We start from the raw sequence: 16621 nt of genomic DNA on the forward strand, positions 1-16621 counted from the left end.
TGGGCATCTATATAGTCCCCCACCAAGGCCACCTCTGTCGTCCCTGCTGGGCCACTAGCCACAAGCAGATAAGCCAGCGATGGCTTCCGGGAGCCCAAATGTTTGTTTTATTTGGAGAAGTCAATAAAAGAGCAGCCAAGTCGGGAAGGATCTGATAACACCTTCCTCCAAGTCCAGTGCTGCCACAGATGGACGGTGAGGACGCTCTCCTGTGGGAGGAGGGTGGGACAGGGGACAGTACCACAGCTGGGAGTTTTTTATGGCTTCATAACACCAAAGCACAGGGTTCCTAGCTAGGAAACCCTATTTGTGTTTAAGATTATAATTGCCAGCTGGTCCCAGCCGTGCTGCCAGGATTGAGGTCTTCACTGAGGTGGATCATGGTGTAGCTGAGATGAGATGGGATATCTGTATCTCAATCCACATTGGGTTTTGGAGCCTTCCAAGTATGGAGAAATCACAGCTCATTGAGGATTCAGCTCTGGGGGCAGCCCAGGTCCTTCCATGTTGGGTTTTGAAGCCCTCCAACGATGGAGACCCCACAGTGGCAGGGTTGGCCTCCTGGTGGAAGATCTTCAAACATCCAGCCTGAGCATCTTGTTTCAGCTGATCCCATCATCTCTCTTAGGGTTCCTGGTCCCATTTTCTCAACAATATCCTCACAGAGACAGGAGGGCTGCTATTAGGTCCACCTCATCTCCAGGTCAAACCAACCCATCTCAGTGTGCCATCATGAGGTGTCCTCCTGTCCCTCCTGGTGGCCTCCAGTGAGCTTGCTCCTGGTCCAGTTTGTAGTCATGTAGTCATCATCCAGCCATGTGCCTTTAGAAGAAGGTTCAGATAACTTCAAGACATGGATCTCCGGATTGAGCTTCATGGGTCTGCAACTTCAGCAAGAGTCCCTGCAGCTCAGCCGGATCCAGGAGCTCTGCAGGTTTTTCCCAGCAGGGTTTTATTGCCATTTGGAGGACGGGGTTTTGGATCGGGTTGGAAAACGAGTTCCAGGAGGGTACAGGTTGCTCTGCACCCAGCACAGCTGTACTTAACCCAATAACAGTAGCACCACCACTTCTCATTCCCTGCCAATGAGTCTGAACTAACGTTTCACCCACTCGTATCAGGAGTGTTTGCTCTCTTGCCAAGCACACAGGGCAGTGAGTAACTCAGCAGATGCTGGGGGATTAGAGGACAAGAGATAAAACTGCTTGGTTTGATAAAAGCACAAAACGCTGCTAAGGGCGATTGTTGCTTGGTGCAAACACATTTGGCATTTATTAATGAAGACAGAGCTGCAGAGGGCATCCAAGGGGCCATAGGGCAGGATGCTTTGCTGCAGTCTTCCCCTTTCCAAGCTCATCTTTTGAGTCCTAAAATCTATGACACCTTGTAGGAGTCTACCAGACCCACAGAAACACATAGAAACCAACAAGGCAAAGATGGTGTTCAAGAAATGTGTAGGCACAGTGGCTTAGGGACGTGGTTTAGTGGGCAATACTGTTGGCAGGTGGATGGTTGGATTAGATGATCTTAGAGGTGTTTTCCAACCCTAAAGGCTCTGTGATTCTATGATTCCATGAAACACTCGGAACAATGCATGTGGGGTTTTTATTCAGGCAACTGCTGTATGATTACAGCTTTCTTGAGCCAAAGGAAGAGGATTCCTGAGCTTGCTGTTCTTGATGGCTGAATCCCATCCCTGCTTTTAGTATGGGTTGTCTCGTACATACTCCATGATTGTTCTCAGACCCAGCCAGGTCTCCTCTGCAGTGGGGATAATTTGGGAGGCAGGAAGGAGGAATCCATAGCGACCCGTGTCTCGCAGCTCGAAGGCAAATGAGTATTTGATGCCATAATCGTAGCTCCAGTCAATGCTGCCTCCACTGGCTTGGTCTGAAAGAGAGAAAAAACAGAGGGTGAATGGAGGACTGATCTGAGTTCTGCTTTCATACTTTTTTTGTCTGTGAGGGGCAAGTATAAGGTTTTCGTGGGAGCACTCAGCTCCAAAGTCACTCTCCAGAAGGAGCCCTGCTCTCAGGAGGGGATCAGAACAGCAAAATTACTCACAGATAGTAGTGCAAATGCTCCCCACTGTGTAGGTGGTGCCATACAGGGACTGGATAGAATTGGCAGCAGCTTTCCCTATGGTGTTCTGCAGAGGGAAGGATAAAGGATGAGTCAGAAAATTGCTGCAATAAAGGTTCAGATTTCACCAGCCTGAACCATGATCAGGAAAATCTCCCAACTGGTTTACAGCCTGCTTTCACTCCCACAAAAAAATAAAAACAAAATAAAATAAAACCAACACAGTTACACAAAATCAATTTGCTAATTACTCATACTACTGACAGTCCTGTCCACTTCAGTTATGACACTGACTCATATTCTATCACAGATATCACAGCTGTGATGCTGTCCTTAAAGCAGAAATAGGGGTTTCTGAATGAGCAAAGGCCAAGAATGGATAGGGAGGTCATGTGCTTGTGTAAGACCATGACTTCTCTTTAAAAGGCATTGCATTTCCCCAGGTCTTTGCTTGCTCTCATGGATGGTTACTACTACAGATGGCCCTTGTTTGCATCCTGATAGCTCACTGTAACTTTATTGTGGAAAGCCCACTGGATAGAACAGAGGAAACCCAAGCCCCGGTGTCTCACCAGCTCGGCGTTGTCTGCTGGGGGAGTGCATTTATAGCCATAGGGATACATCAGGAGCTGAGAGTAACTGTGGAGGGTGAGGAAGGCCACGATGTTTCCATGATTCTTAATAAAATTTACAATAGATTTCACTTCCACCTCTGAGTTGGCACTGGGTCCGCGGTAAGAGTCAGAACAGGGGTTACTACTGGCTCCAGGGCCTGTTGGTACAAAGAAAGAGCAACAGTACATCTGTAAGAATTGCTGTTTATGGAAATTCAAGGCAGATCAACACAAAGCTGAGCTTTCCTAAGAACCAAAAGCTTTAAGCACTGATAAATGCTAGAACAGAATACTCAAGGGACATCAGTTCTGGGAGATACAGATCACTTCCTTCATCTTTGCTCACTGGCAATTAATCAATATGAAACTATCCTCATAAAACACAGCTTCCATCCTATCTGATCATTTTCTTTCGGAGTCCCTTATATTAAGGAGGTTGTTGGTCCTGTGTGACAGAATCCAGGAGCACAAAAAGGAACTTCCCTCTTACAGCTAGAATCCAAAAACTTTATTCCTACCTCCAAAACCTGCGTCCCAGTTCCTGTTTGGATCCACTCCAATGCACAGACTGCCTGAGTTCTTGGAGCGGGTCTTCCGCCACATGCGATTCTGAAATGAGGAAACACTTCAGCTTAAAAAGATCTCAGTCCTTGTGTTAACCCAGAGAGAGTTGCCATTCAGCAGGAGGGGATGCTAGACACAAGCCTATGAATATTTCTGATGGGCTGACAGCCAAGGAGAGGCGGAATCAAAGGGCTGGTGAGCTTACAGTGAAGGAAAAAGATGGATTAGACAACTGTCTTTGGCTTCTTCTGTAACTCCACCTTAAAACATCGGGAAACGGACTTTCAAAGCTTATTTCCCTCGCTTTTATTGGTTTGGAAGAGCATGACAGCTTTCTCAATCAGCTTAGATGCACTATGTGCTTTACTCACTGTGGTGTGAGTGAATTCATATCCATCAGGATTAGCAACTGGCAGCAGGAAAATGTCCAGGTTGTTCAGCAGAGAGGTGATGGATGGATCATTCCCATAGTCAGAGGCAATCTATGCAGACACAACGTGATACATCGTGATTATCAGCAAATTTCTTTCCCTCTAACAGCTGTGTACAGAGGCAAGACTGGCTTTCAGAGCAGGCAAAAGAGAGTTCACAGAGCAGGCTGAACACATGCAGGTGCAGTGAACTTTTAAGTAGAGGCATACTCGAGACAAAATACAATCAAATGGCAAAGTGACCTTTCTAGCAATCCACATTGCACTCGCTTGGGTAACCCACTCTCGGGAATGGATGCCAGCATCGAGCCAGATCGCAGGGCGGTTTCCTCTTCCAGTGCTGAACTGTCAAACAAAAGAGAAAGCTTTAAAACCATATTCATGTGTATGCACACATTCTATGCTGTGTTATATGCCATTCTATGCTATGTTATATGCCGTACCTTGAGCGCATACAATGGCCGCTTCTCATAGGATTCCCCAATCTGGATCTTCCTGACAACATTGCCATACTCAGAGGCAAGATTATCCAGCTCTTGGTAAATCTAAAATGAAAAGGTGACATTGATATGACATTCATGTACAGTGCTGCTCAGAACAACCACAGGACCTGCTAGAGTCCACTTTTTGCCTTCACTACTATGGTCTTTCTGAAGCCTCATTTCACCTTACATCAGCACTCTCAGTGCTGTAGCACTGCTATGTCACCAAGTCCAATTTACTATAGGAATAAGTCCAAAAACTTTCAAAACCTCCTTCAGTAACTTCTGGAAGTAAAGATATTTTCCCTCTGCTCCACTTGATGGTTACCAGCATCCTGTATTTCCTTACATTTATTTATTTCTCGGTTTCATTTGAGGGTCAGAAGTGAGGGGTTTTGACCAAACTCTGTAGGAGTTTATCATGAAGTAGAATTAACACTTGCCTGTTCCAGCACACTGTGAGGGAGTGTTGGATTCCTGCGCTGACTGACCAGGAAATTAATAGATTTAAAAACCAAACTATCTACCAAAAGAAGCCAAAAAGGAATTTTCAATCTCAATACTTTTGATTGAGACATCATGAAATGAAAAGGACAGAAAAAACAAGAATGATCTTCCCCAAAATCTAGATCTGAAGTACTCACAGAAGCTAAAGAATGGTAAGTTCCATAATTGAAAGTGCTGCTGCTGCGTTCCAGTTGTTGACTGGCAATTATATCTCGCTTTTCTCTGTCAAGAACGACCTGAAATAAGCATTCAGTTATTGGAAAGGATGCTTAATTTCCAAACTTATGGCCAAATGTTTGTCAAGTCATGAAATGGTGATTTTGCACACAGAATATAGAAGAGTCCATGAATTGACAAAAGAGGCCAGACTGTGAATCACTGTTTGGTCCCACAGGATTTAAAGGCTGATCTCATGGCATTTCCTACCTGCAGGTCTTCAATCAGGATGGAGTACTTAATCCCATGGGACTCCAGGAAGACTTTGACTGCCTGGAGGCTGTGAGCGGGGATTCGCACATCCACAGGGAGGGCAGGGGTGGAGGGATTTAACCAGAAATCAAGCTGAAAAGAGAAGGGAAAATGGATTTGGTTTGGGGGAGAGTGTGTTTTGCAGTTTTCCTAAAGCTTTAGAAGCACAGATTTCTCCCAAGTAGGATAATTCCTGCAGCATTGCTCCCCATCATGCACACAGCACCCTCCTCCATTGCCACCACCTTGTAGCATGGCACACGATGAGTTCACACTCAGAAAATAAAGATAAAGCAGGAGGTTATTCAAATCAATACATTTTTTAAAGAGATAAGAAAAATTCTCACCAATGGCAATAAGAGCAGTAATAGCCTAGAAGTTAATAGCATATTTCCTGCTTCAGTATAATGCAGATTGATTAATAAATTATTGCCACTGCTCAGGGTGACAAGTAAAAAAGTATTAGCACCCCCATTTTCACAGCATGGTTTTTGATCCTAAGATCAAGAGCAGTTCAAATACAGTTGTAAACCCAATAGGGAGAAAAGCTGGATGCAGGCACTCCTGACTGCAAGGCTGATAGTAAAACCAGTAGATCAAAAAACACATACTATGGCAGTATCTCCCTATGTTACGGTGCAAACCTTTCAAATCTACTGCAAAGTCCCACCAGGTTAAGCCCTACTCCAGTCTGAAGTGTTAAAAAATGCCTCTGTGACAGTGGAATACCTCAAGATGATCCAGTGTTTCCAAAAACCTTAGCTTCTTCAGTTGTTCCTCATTTCTTGTCTTGATTCGGAGAACCTGGTGCCTGAAATAAATTAGAAACAGACTTGGTTGGAACTAGATGACCTCTGTGGACCCTTCCAACCAAAGCCATTCCATGATCCTATGACTGAGGAGGGGTCAGAATGAACTTAGTACTGAGATTACAAACTTGTTGAGTAGTTACAGAATCACACAAACATACAGTTTGGAAAAGACCACAAAGACCATCCAGTCCAACCATCAACACATCACACCACCACCCTCATTAAGCCATATCAGCCAGTATTGAGTTGACAGTGCTGCCCAGGAGTTCAACCAACAAACTGCAGAACCAGCCTGGTACGTGGGCACTGGATTAGTAGTGAGATAAAGAGAATGCTGAAGATCTCATCATAAACAATACATCATGTGGATGAGTTGTTAATTGGTTACAAGGATTCGTGCTCTGTTTGTTCTTCTTTGTCAAGAACTTGCCAGAAAAAAATAATAATAATTGAGAACCATCTACTGTTTGCAGAGCAAACAAAGCAGAGAGAACACTAAATATGGGATTTGTTTCACTTTTCCTCGGTCTAGTCAGGCTATTGACAAATTCCCTGTGTTACCATGAGAAGGTGGCTTGTAAATCCAGGTGGAATTAATCCCCTCCTGGAAGCACCTCGCTCTGCTGCTTACAGGGGCAATCTCAGCCATCATGATGTCCCTAAGTGGTTTTCAGAACATGAAAATCATGTGCCACGCAACTGCACAATGATCCAGGTGACTTAGGAAAATGAAAGAGAGCAGAGTTGATGCTGCTTTTGCTGGTGGCATATGGAGATGGGTTTATTTGCTTTCTCTTCCCCAGGTTGCTGTTTGAGACAAACAACATCCATGGGGTCCTGTATCTTAACCTAATTCAGCTGCACTGTTGGCACCCAGCACAAGCAGTGCTGGAAAATAGAGGTGACTCAGATCAAATCAGCATGATTAATTGCAGAACTGTAAATGGCATTGTAAGAAATGGTAAAAAAGAAATTTAACATAGGTGCTCTGTTATGTGTGTGTTTATTTGCTAGTGAGACCTCATCTGCTGAGAAGAAAAGCTCTTTAACTCCAATTTCCCCAATCTGGTCAACTGAGGTGTAAAATTCTTTTACCAAATTAAGTTGACAAAGAAGGTACTTTACCACTTTAACTTATGATTGGATTCTCCATGACTGTAAGCTTTATTTAGAACTAGATTCTTCTCTGAAGAGGAGATGAGGTTCACTAACCATAGTACTGGATGTGATTGAGGAATGAATTCACAAGAACCCAATCCACACTATGCCATAAATCAGATTAATAGGTTCTCCTGGTGTGAATAAATGCTAGAATTTTAGTAAATAATGTATATTATTTTTCTTTTTCTTAATCCTTACATTTTAATATAGAGTCATATAAACTCACTAGATTCCAGTGTTCACTTACTACTTCTCAGCAAGCACCTATTAGATGTTCTATAATTTTTCTTATTTTGTATATATTTTTATTATTTCCTTTTAAAGTTCTTACGTGGTCAGTAAGGCCGTGAAGAAATAGATGAGGAAGAGATAGTTTTGCAATGCAACATACTGATAAACCTTTAGAAGATAATGGTTGGAAATAAAGATTCAAATTATTTAGAAAGGTTCTGATGAAAATTACATGTTTAAAGAGAAGTAGGAACCTTCAGTGGGAAACTATCGACCTTTCAGATCTGAAGGCAGGTCTGGATCTGGCTCTTGTCTGCGCTGGATCAGTTCTGAACTCTCAAGTGCTGCAGTGAGGTTCAACTTTAGGTCCTGGTTGAGGTCACTCCTTAACTAGCATCAAATCTATTTGAATGTGAACGTAGGAGCTCAACTCTGCAACTAGACCCTTCTCCTCAAACAAGTCAGATGAAACTAAAGGGATTCCTTCAAACATGGGAGAACCAAAGCTGCAGGACCAGTTGGGCATAAAAGGCAAAGAATGTGCCCTAAGTTGATTTGTCAAGTTAAGATAAGGAAGAAGAAGAACTGGAGAAATAAGAGTCTTGAAGTGAAAGGTCTTGCACAAAAGCATGACTCACCCAACAAAAGTTTCCAGGCACAAGGCAGCCCCAAAGAGGGCACTGAAGATCAAAATCAGCTTCATGGTTGATGCAAAGGGTGACTCAATCTAGCAAAGGGGAATTTATACAGGACTTGTTAGGAATCCCTTCTTCAAAACACATGAATTCCATGTGATTAAATTCTCACATTTATCAGCATTTCAAGGTAACCAGAAGATAGGAGCCTCTAGAAAATATTTTCCACTCAGATTCAAACCAGTAAAGAATTATTTTCAATGCTTTGCTCACAAAGTGCTCTAGTAGATGTTTTTCTATATGGGGGAAAATAGAATCACATTGAATTAACAATTCAATCATTGAGGAACAACTGAAGAAGCTGTCACTAAGGGCACTGAGCCCTATTGTAGATTCTTGGCCACGGGTTTTTCTCCTACCATAGGTTACTAGTAGCCAACCCCAGCAGAAAGATCTCACTCTGTCAACAATGCTCAAATTGGTCTGTTATTGTGAAGGATGAGCTCCAGCTCACGAGTTGTCTCTGATACACCAGGCCCAGACGATGCTATTAATTTTCTCTCAGGTGGAACACACTTCTAGGTATAAGCCAGATCATTTAAATATATTCTTTGTTGAAACTAGCTTCTCCAATCTTCAGTCGTGGTGATTCATATGGATTATGTGCTTCAAATTAAGCAAATTAAGCACATTTCACATGAAGGCAATACACAGTAGGAGCAGAAATAAAGCCATGGGTGAACAAGAACTCAGGAGCTCAGCTCTGCAGCTACTCTCCTCCTTGGATAACCTTGCCAGACATCCTCATCTAATGAAGAATTCATCTCAGAAGGCTTAATAAAGTGCTGGTACAGCCACTGCTGGAGCCTCTCATCTTTACAGTGCCAACAGGGATGTTCCCTGATTCAACAGCTCTCTGCCTTCCTTTGCCCTTGTGCTCTTTATGGCTCATTTCACAGGGGATGGACTGCATCCCACTGGCCTTCCACACAGGTGTCCAGGTCTCTGAGCTGCCACTGTCAGTGTTGGAGGCTCTCTCCTGGTTGAGCTCTGAGAACTGCTTCCCTTGCCTTTGGCCACAGAAACACCTCTCTGTGGTCTTCCCAGACGTAGAAACGTAGGGCTGTTGGATGAACTTCCCATTATAAATGTTACTAAGGAAGGGCCAGGCACTGAACGTGCTGTAATATGAGCAGATAGGGCTACTGGGAACTAATAAGGGAGAGAACAGAAACAGTTCAGCTACTCCACAGTCAGCCTCAGATTCCCCTCCCAGGAGCCACACCTTCCGCCCTGAAAATCTACATGAAGAATTGAGGAAAATACATCTCTGACAATCCTGAAAGGAAGTTCTTACTAAAGACTTTATCCATATTTCTCTAAACAGATTATCCAAAGGGGTGGTGGGTGTCCCATCCTTGGAGACACTCAAGGTCAGGCTGGACTGGGCTCTGAGCAACCTGATCGAGCTGTAGATGTCCCTGTTCCATGCAGGGGAGTTGGATGAGATGGCTTTTAAGGGTCAATTCCAACTCAAATTATTCTACGATTCATTACCACCTCCTCCAGTTTCCACTCCTACCCTGCTACTCCTACCCATCATGTGTGTGCATAGCTCATCCAAGTAAGTCTCTTCCAGGAGAGCCTCAGGCAGGTATTCTGCCTGTTCTGGCAGAAAGGGGTTAGTCATCCTGCAATGGCTGTATCTTGGGGGCACATTATGGAGAATATACAGAATGCAAGGAGATAAAATGTGCTCCTGCCAGTCCACAGGTCTTTGGTGTCTTTGGGAAATGAGCAGATCTCCACTCCCCCCAGAGTAAATCAAGTAACGTGAGTTTCTCATTAAAGACACAATCCACCAGGAGAATTTCCTGCTTCCAGCTCTGCATTAATTCTGGTGGAACACAAATTCAAACTGCAGCCTTCAAAATTCTAAAGAGAATTGACAGAGTGTCCATGCCACCTCCTGTGGATTCACTCTTTGAAAACAGGATGGGGAGGCTTAATTTAGGGTGAAATTACAGCTTGCTTCATTAGTCATGCTATATCCTGCATGGGGTTACAGGGTGCCAAGAGATCTCACCAAACATTATGTCAGGGCCCAGAGCATACCAACAGGTGCCCTGACCAGCCCCGTTTAGTGCCTCCACCCACTGCATTTAAGGAGTCTGTGTTGGTGCTGCAGCACCAACCTTTGCACCCACTCCTGATCCTCACTGAAGGAATATGGTGGTTACAGAAGGCTGCGACCTCCCATATAAAGACCACGAGGTCTTTCAGGACTGAACCACAGGGAAAGTCATATGGGAAAAGACCTACGCAGGCTGAAAGTCAACCTCACTGTGTTCTGCCCAGGGTTCAGAACACCAGAGCAAATTATGGAGCAGCAAAAACAGGGGTGTACCACTACAGCGAGCCAGAAGCCAAAGGTGACAGCAAGGCAGGGAGGGTAGAGAGCTCACCGCAAGCAGCACGGCCCCACAGGACCCAAACACGAGGAGCAAAACAGGTCTGGTGACACCGACCAAAGACAGCCGCAGTCCCGATCCCCAGATAAGTCCACAGTTGCAATGCAGATCCAAGGGCAGGTTGTCAAGAGCTACAAGAACACTCTGAACCCACAGCAGTTCAAAAGACCAAGTGAATGCCCTCAGCTTAAATGCAGCTTCCAATGGGCGGAGGGTGTGTGGGAGGGTGCTCCGTATGAGGCCCTGACACATTTGTGTGGGCAGTGGGACACTGTGCAGTCCCAAAATGCCATCCCATGCAGTGAATCACAAATACTGTGGTGGCACGTTAACAAGTGAAGGGTTGAAATGGAGGGCTAAGCCACTGAGTTTTGAGATTTGGACCTTCTGTCACTGTCTGTATCTGGAAAAGATTCTTGCAACCAAGATACAGCATGGAAGTCTCTCGTGTAATGCTGGAAGGGGAAGGGCTGGGTAGGAAGAGGCAGCATCTGTCCTCACTGTGCCTTCAGAGCACATCTGAGTTGGAGTCTACAACCTGTGGCCCCACTTACCTCCCATCCTGTGGCCCAAACCAAGTGTTCAGCAGTTCATAGGAAAGTGAAAGAGAAGAAATGGGAAGGGTGGGACGAGCAATGCTGCTTTCCTGGTGCCCCTCATTTCCCCTCTCCCCATACATCACCTCCTTCTCTCTCGAGGGGTCCTGGGGCATTCTGTGTCAAACTTTGGTGAATCCTATGCACAAATTTACAAAATTCATCTTTACCTTTGGAAGCATTCTCCCTTTTGTCAGAACCTAACCTTTTATCTTGAGCTTTCTGGAGGATCTGTTTTAGGAAAATAACATATCACACAGGGTTTGTTACTTAGAGTATAATCACTATTTTCTTCATATCCAGGGGGAAAATACATGCTACAATATGTAGAAATGTTTGTCAACCTGCAACAGCAGCATGGCAAAGGGGATCCATCTGCAACTCATGTCCTGTCTGGTCTAAGTTAATCCCGTGCAATTGGCTATAATGCAGTTCATTGCAGATTACTGCTGGGAGAACTATTATTTCTGTAAGTAATGGATTACTTATGCATTCCTAATCCACAAGGCACCTTAGCAATGCCCCAGATAAGGAATGAGTAAGGATTTAAGTGTGTGGCTCACCAATACTAGACAGCACTGGCATCGTTTTAGGACTGTAAGAGACTAATATCTTATACCACTGCCTCAAAGGTTGCTGATGAACATGTCCGAACATGTCCAAGCTAGTCCTGGGCAAGGGTTGTGAAATCCCTTGTCTATGGGACAAGCTGATGGGCATGTCCTGGGGCAGCCTAAGCTGCAGCTCAGTGGCCGTTGAACACTCTTTTGTGGAACTCACCTCCAGGGGAAGATAACCATCTCAGGTGATACCCGCCTGATGCCCAAGCAGGAGGGATTCGAGGGGTTCGTCACGTAGACTGGAGAAATCTGGGAGATAAATAGAGGGGTCCTGCAGCCACGAAGTTGGAGTGTTTTCTCTGGAGTGGCTTCCTCTTGGAGAAGCTTTCTCTTAGTAGAGACCTCCCGAGCTGATCACTGCCTGCTGCTTCCCGGAGAGGCCTTCTCTTTGGAGACACCTCACGAGCTGATCACTGTTCGCTGCTGCCCCTCCTGGGGTTGACCCCTCGCCGCTTCTCCTGTGCTGACTCCGCACCCCTTCTCCTGTGCTGACCCGGTGCTGCTTCTACGGACAGCTGCTTGCTGCTCAGGGCTGCCCGTCGCTGCTGCTGTTCCCCCCGCTTCTGCCGCCCCTGCTCTTCTGCCTCGGACCGTCGGAGCCGCTTGCAACCGGACCGCCCCTAGGATCCTGGCTGGTGACTTTCCCTGCGTTGTACAAACCCTTGCTTCTTTCCTATCTTTCCTATCGCTCGCCTTCCCTTCCCCATCACCCTAACAGTGTCCGCTTTCCCCATCTCCCTGGTCAATTTTGGTAATAAACTGGTCGGACCAACATCTGAACTGTTGTTTCTTAATCTCACGCTGGGTATATACATAATCTAAGAACCTTTGTCGCCCTCCTTTATATTGGAGCGTGACAAGGACCAAAACCCTCATATTGATCTCGCTGGAGAATTTGCAGCTCTATGCCAATGAAATAACACTGGTTGCAGTGAAGCTATTTTAATCCAACTTCAGTTTCTTTAAATCAATGCCTTCCACTTTCCAGCGTTCTCCTCAGATTTCATGTGTCTGAGTCACACAGCAACACACACTCACTCCATCCGATTATGCTGTGGCTTTGTATTGTAGGACACCAAGCACTTGCATGAACTATAACTAGTAATAATCAGAAAAGGGTGGAAAGGGAACTGGGAGAGATACAATCTGTTAGTTGCACCTGGAGATTAAAGGTAGTCTAGCAGAGACATCATCCCTTGAGATAATTGGAAATAATAACTTCCTCAGAAGTTCTTCACAAGGCTCATAATAGGCTTCTGCTGGAGTCCAGCAGATGTCAGCACAAAACACAACATTGAATGATATCTTACTCAAGTGTAAACACAGCAGAGAAGGCAGATAATCAAAATGCCAGCACAGCACCTAAACAAGATTTCCCCTCTGATCCTCCCAAAGCCTTTTTTGTCTTCATTGTATTCCCTCTCATCTGGTTTCTGATTGGTGCCAGAGGACAAGGGCTCATTTTGTTGGTAATACCACCAAAGATAGGAAGAAGGGTGTCCCATGGAGCCACGTCGCTGCCCCTACTGCATCTGTATTCAGAGCAGAACCCTTGCAACCCCTTGTCCAATGGGCAGGCCTTGGAACACCTGGAGAGGAAGCACAGAGATGATGTCATCGCAAGAGGCTGTCTTTTTTTGTGCCCATTAAATCCTTTGGCTCTGATCCAGGGAGTGCTCTCAAGTCATGAAGTCACAGAATAATATAACAGCTTAGGCTGGAAAGGACCTTAAAGATCATCTTGGTCCCAGACACAGCAGGGATGCTCTTTAAGAAGAGTTATTCTACCAATCTGTATACATATCTATTTTTCCCCTGACTCAAGTGCAACATCTGTACTTGGCCTTGTTGAACATCATTAGGTTCACATGGGCTCACTCCTTGGGCCTGTCCAGCTCCCTTTGGATGGCATTCCTTCTTTCTGTCGCGTCATCTCCACTGCTCAGCTTGGTGTCATCAGCAAACTTGCTGAGGTTGCACTCAATCCCCCTATCTATGTCACCAAACCAGACCAAGATGGACCTGGCAGACACTACTCATCACTGCCTCCACCCAGACACAGAACCACTGACCACAACCCTCTGGCTGTGACCATTCCTTATCCACTGAACAGTCCAGCCTTCAAATCCACACCTCTACAAGTTGGAGATTAGGATGTGGGATGGGACCATGTCAAAGGCCTTGCACCTATCCAGGTAGATGACATCAGTTGCCCTTCTGTTATCCACAGAAGCCATTGATGCAGAGAGTGATCTCAATTCCTGTCAGACTGTAGGGGCTGTTAGGTGGAATCCACCTGGGATTGTTCAGTCTGGAGAAGAGGAGGCTCAGGGGAGACCTTGTTGCTCTATACAGCTACCTGAAGACAGGTTGCAGTGAGGTGGGGGTTGGCCTCTTCTCCCACATAACTAGTGATAGGATTAAAAGGAACAGCTTCAAGTTGCACCAAGTTCATTCAGGTTGGATGTTAGGAAATACTTCTCCAAAAAGAGTGGTCAGGCACTGGAATGGGCTGCCCTGGGAGGCAGTAGAGTCACAGACCCTGGAGATGTTGCACTGTGGGACATGGTTTAATGAGAGATACTGGCGATAAGTGGACAGTTGGACTGGACGATCTTGGAGGTCTTTTCCAATCTTGGTGCTTCTATGAGTCTATGATCTTAAAATGTATGTTCCTAAGCATAATAATATGCATTCTAAATCACATGATATGACATGGTATACAATAAGACTTCTAATATATTCTGTAATAAATAAGGGACTTCAATATCATAGAATTAAAGAGAGAGCTTAGCTTTTAAGATACATATAAAGCAACTTTTGAAACTAAGGTTAGGTTACCATGTGAACAGACCCTGGCATTTCTGACTGTAGTCCTTAGCATGGAGAGTAGATATATGAGCAGTTACACAAAGAACAACCTTGAGTAATTATTACTTCGCAGGCAATTAATTTGTGCTTGCTTTTCTCCCCTGAGCCTCTTCTCCAGACTGAACAATTACAATGCATTTGAAGTACCTCCAGAAATCAAACAAATCAGGCTGAACAGGGATGTGAATGCAAGTTCTGGAACAAACGCAGAAGTTTCTATAATATCAGGTGGGTTGAGCTTGGGGAATAATAGCAACTCCTGATTTTTCTCTCCCTCTTGTCCCTTTTCACCATTTAGTTGTATTTGATACTGCTAGTTTGGAGCTTACTCATCTGAACAGGCTGCCCAGGGAGGTGGATGAGTCACCATCCCTGGAGGTGCTCAATAAACATGTAGATGTGGTACTAAGGAACACGGTTTAGTGGGTAGCATTGGTGGTAGGTGGAGTAGATGATCTGAGAGGTCTTTTCCAACCTTAATGATTCTGTGATTATTTTCTGGCGCACAAGGTCAACTGGGAGAAAGATTCTCCTTTATTGTCAGTAGGGAAAAATGTTTGAAACACATCTGACCAAATGTGATCTGATCCACAGGTGTGAAGTACTGCACCCTACTGTCACTTTTCACCACATCTTATCACCTACTTCTCTCCGTTGCCTATACTATGGTCCCAGTTTGATCTGTCCGTTATACTGAGATTATGTGGGATGAAACCCATTCCTGGAGTCCTGCAGGAGCTCTGAAAGACTGTCACAAAGATACTTTGTGAATTTCCAGGGTTTTTCCATAGGGTACACATCCAGAGGTAGGAATATCAATTCTGACTGATATGAACGCAGTTTCATCCTCTCAGGACTCTGTTGGATGTGTCTCATCACACATACTGCACTATAGAGACCGAGGCCAAATCCTCTTCCCTACCCTCAGGTAACTATTTCAAGGTAGGGAACCACCACTTCTTGGAAACATCCTATTAAGAGTCACTGGCACCTCCCTGCACCTGAAACTGAAAAATCAACACAATCGATGTGTGTCTCTAGGTGCTGACTTCTAACAGAGGTCATCAGAGCGCCCTACTGTCAGCAGGGAGTTACCATGGCGGCCCCGCCCCGCCCTTCAGCGCCAAGATGGCGGCGCCCTCACCCTCCCCTTCCCGCGCAAATCTCCGGCCAGCAGCCGTCCCCATGGCAACAAGCTCCGCCCCCCCCCCCCCCCGCGCGTCGTGGGTCGTGACGTCACTGCGCCGCTCCGCTCGCGCAGGCGCGGACGGTGCGGCCGGTGTGCGTGAGGGTCTGGTGGCGGGAGTGGCGGTGTTTCCGTTGTCTCTGAGGGAAATTGTGTGTCGTTATGCTTTCCGCTCCGCTGCAGGTATTTGGGACTGTTCTCAGGGTCTCCTAAGTTGGAGGGGTTGTCTTTTTGGGCTTGTGAGGGCGTGATGTGTGAAGGCTGGGGAGCAAGGCCTCTAGGGACGGGGGTCGGCTGTGCCTGACGGGATTTAGGGCGGAAGGAGCTGTGGGGCCGAGTCTGTGTGAAAGGTGAGGGCTGAGAGGGAGATGTGGAGCCTAATCCGTGGGGCAGAGCTGCTTGTGGCGTGGCAGGGGCAGGGGGAGCTGAGGGGCTGTGTGTGTGAGCAGGGGGAACTGCTGTGCTCAGAGGTGCTGCAGGGCAGGGAAAGGTGCTGCAGGAATAGGAAGGAAATTAAAGGTGTTTCCTTAGGGCTGTTTTATCAGTATGAGAAGTCTCAGAGCTCAAATTATGGGAAATTAACTAGTCAGCTTATCCTCATGTAATTCTGCTATTAAGCGTGGTCCTATGTTACCTTTGACATACACAGCAAGTAATGTGGTTTTGATGGAAGCAGTGTTCAGTTCATAGAATCATTTATGTTGGAAGGGATTTTTAAAGGTCGTCTAGTCCAGCTCCCCTGCAACAAACAGGGATTCCTACAGCAAGGTCCTGTGGTGACTGTGGACAGCTTGTATCAGTGCATTTACCGTAGAAAGGCTTGGGTTGGAAGGGATCCTAAAGCTCATCTAGTTCCAACTCTCTGCTGTGGGCTGGCTGCCACTCACTCA

The 16621-nt window shown here is 45.7% G+C and overlaps 1 protein-coding gene across 1 annotated transcript; it reads right to left on the bottom strand.

Moving 5' to 3' along the window:
* Positions 1-1602: 1602 nt before the first annotated feature.
* Positions 1603-8057, bottom strand: LOC136051947 (carboxypeptidase A2-like). Its single transcript, XM_065741672.1, has 11 exons — positions 7991-8057; positions 5878-5959; positions 5107-5241; positions 4818-4916; positions 4135-4236; positions 3935-4036; positions 3632-3742; positions 3215-3305; positions 2655-2854; positions 2065-2149; positions 1603-1890 (listed from the first exon to the last, which is right to left on the bottom strand). Exons 1-11 carry the CDS (start codon positions 8053-8055, stop codon positions 1703-1705), a joined length of 1260 nt encoding a protein of 419 aa, XP_065597744.1. The 5' UTR covers positions 8056-8057; the 3' UTR covers positions 1603-1702.
* Positions 8058-16621: the final 8564 nt, after the last annotated feature.

Source organism: Cyrtonyx montezumae, unplaced genomic scaffold, assembly GCF_038088225.1.
Source record: "Cyrtonyx montezumae isolate F1298 unplaced genomic scaffold, pur_monq_1.0 scaffold_3, whole genome shotgun sequence".
In the NCBI taxonomy this organism is placed as follows: Eukaryota; Metazoa; Chordata; class Aves; order Galliformes; family Odontophoridae; genus Cyrtonyx; species Cyrtonyx montezumae.